At 35.5% G+C, this 2,500-nt stretch overlaps 1 protein-coding gene across 1 annotated transcript in view; it reads left to right on the top strand.

Moving 5' to 3' along the window:
- The window catches only part of LOC125043319, a 13,402-nt gene that overhangs the window by 493 nt on the left and 10,409 nt on the right, over nucleotides 1-2,500 (top strand). The window contains exons 2-4 of the mRNA XM_047639393.1: nucleotides 1,633-1,677; nucleotides 1,841-2,113; nucleotides 2,461-2,500. The exon at nucleotides 2,461-2,500 is cut by the window's right edge and continues 212 nt beyond it. Coding sequence (XP_047495349.1) covers nucleotides 1,668-1,677; nucleotides 1,841-2,113; nucleotides 2,461-2,500 — 323 coding nt within the window. The 5' untranslated portion in view covers nucleotides 1,633-1,667. The remainder of the gene's footprint in view (nucleotides 1-1,632; nucleotides 1,678-1,840; nucleotides 2,114-2,460) is intronic.

A 2,500-nucleotide genomic window follows, 5' to 3' on the forward strand; every position in this document is an offset into this window, starting at 1 on the left:
GGTTCCTTTGTTAGAATTATGGTGCAGTGAAGAGAACCTTGGTTATTGTCTGCTTTTATGACAAAATCTTGAGAAATAGAAATAATTTTAAAACTTTAAATAAGTGAGTCAGTGGATTTTGAAATTTTTATTTTTGACTCTATCCCATTATATCTGCAACAGTCAACTATTTGCATATAACGGTTCCACTTCCTGAATGTATAGAAATAACTTAATGATAGTGTTTAAAGGTCACACTTTTGTAATGAATTTGAAGGTACCCTGTGTGTGGAAACCAACTGGGAAATATCTACAGGCTTTTCTGACTACTATGCTGTGAAAAAATGATGTAATCGTTGATATACAGAATATTTAGAAGGCACCAGCTTGTAAAAAGGATTTTTTTCTTAGTTTGTTGGCAGTGTTTTATCCAGATCTGCATAGTATCGTACAGTGATCTGTGCTACATACTGTCTATAGTCTGAAAGCCAGCAGTGGCACAGTGGTACGAAAGTGCCATGGATCTCTATATTTTTTGCTTCAGCAGAGAACAACTAATCTCTACCACTTATATTCTGGCAAGATTTTACTTTAGCACATCTGATGATAAATTGCCAGAGGTGTGTATCAGCTTGTATCTTGGGAGAATATGCATGGTGTGCTTTTGAGGCATTTGTCATATTGCTGGCATGAAGCTAGTGACGAGCATCTACATTTAATAGGGCAACACAATCTGTTGGGATTCTACAATGGTATAAGAACCCATTCTTCACAAATAGATATGCTGTTCACCATTTTCACAGACTGCTTAAATCTTTGCTGATTTTACCTGTCAGTTTCAGTACTGTATTGCTCCTTCCTCACCCTATCCTTTGCCTCCCTAAGCCTAGACCAGAAAATGAATTCCTCAAGGATTTCCAAACTCTTTTAATAACCATTTTTGTGTATAGGCCCTAGTTGTGTTTTCTGTCAGCGTTTGATATATACATATATTTTTAATGAATACATATGAGATCACCTTTTTTCTTGTAAAACACTAGAATGTTATAGAATATATTTAGAATGATCTAGAAGTGTATATAGTAAAAAGACAGTGTAATACCAGGAGGTAACTCTGTGTATGTAATAGTATCGTATGTGGAAGGGGTATGTAAGAGGAAAAGATCTAGGGTTTTGCTGGATAGAATATGCCATAGAGCACCAGAAATGCTCTATGTGTTTCATTTAAAGAATATAGAGATGAGAAAACAAGGCTCTCTCTTTGGCTCAGGCAGAGGAGACCTACTAGTGTTGGGAGGTTATGGGGGGGTGACATTGTGGGTGTAGCTGACGGAAACTTCCCATACAGTATGAGAGACATTAGAGGGTACAATGTGTGTCTCATTTTCATATCTCATTTATAATGAAGAGTTGCAGGAGATTCTTGCCAGTTTTTTAAAAGCCTCCAACAATCATGACAGATAGTATTCTAGGTGCATTTTGGATTTTGTCATGTTCATGGTGATTAGTACTTTAGGGATGAATAGTTGGTATTTTAATTATTGTTATATAGAAGTACAAACAGAAATAAGGAAAGGAGGTGGGAACGATGTGGCATCATCAGTAACTAACCTTTGTTATAACGTCCCTTTTAATTATTTGATATATTTTCAGATTTTCTTTTGCACTTTGATGAAGTGGTGCTACACATGAACAAAGGTAAGAGAAATGAACTGCATGGGCAAATAGTAAAGTGCATTATGTATTATGCAGTTTCATTCTTTAGCCCATTATTCATTGAAGACTATATCATATAAATTTCTAGAAAATTTTGTGCATTGATTTGAGTACCTCACTGACACAATTTTCTCCATGTTCACAGCAAGCAACAACCACTACTCTCTCCTTCTCCAAGATGAAACTGAAACAGATGGCATTGGCATAGAGGAGGAGGAGGAGGAGGAAGCAGAAGATGGGTTGAATGGAATGGAGGAAGAGGAAGATGATGATGAGGATGAAGAAGAGGAGGAGGAAGAGGAGGAGGATGAAAATGAGCCAGAGGAAGACAGTGATGAGGAGGAAATATTCAGCAGCAGCAAACATCGCACACTTTCACACCACGAAGGAGCAAATCTCAATGGACAGAACCATATTGGTAAGACTCAAATAATTATATAATTTTTAAGTTTTTTGATGAAAGTTGTTCAGTTGTTTACTATATGTTCCCTAACAAAAAGTTGTTGAGATGGAGTAGTTTGCTTGATGTGCTTAGTATAAAATGACCTCACAATTTTCTTTTATTTTTTTAAGATTACAATTGGAGAATATGTGTTTTTTTTTTGTCAAATACTTTGAGAATATTCTTCCCAAAATAAATAATGGAAATTTTTTTTTACTTTGCATGGTTGCTTAATTATTAACACATATCTATTATACATAAACTGTTATTACACAAATTATTATACATAAAGTCAGTCAATCACGATGTCTCTCTTGTTGTAGGGGGCCATGGGAATGAGTATAGACTCCTGAACAACAACGA

Source organism: Penaeus chinensis, chromosome 33, assembly GCF_019202785.1.
Source record: "Penaeus chinensis breed Huanghai No. 1 chromosome 33, ASM1920278v2, whole genome shotgun sequence".
NCBI lineage: Eukaryota > Metazoa > Arthropoda > Malacostraca > Decapoda > Penaeidae > Penaeus > Penaeus chinensis.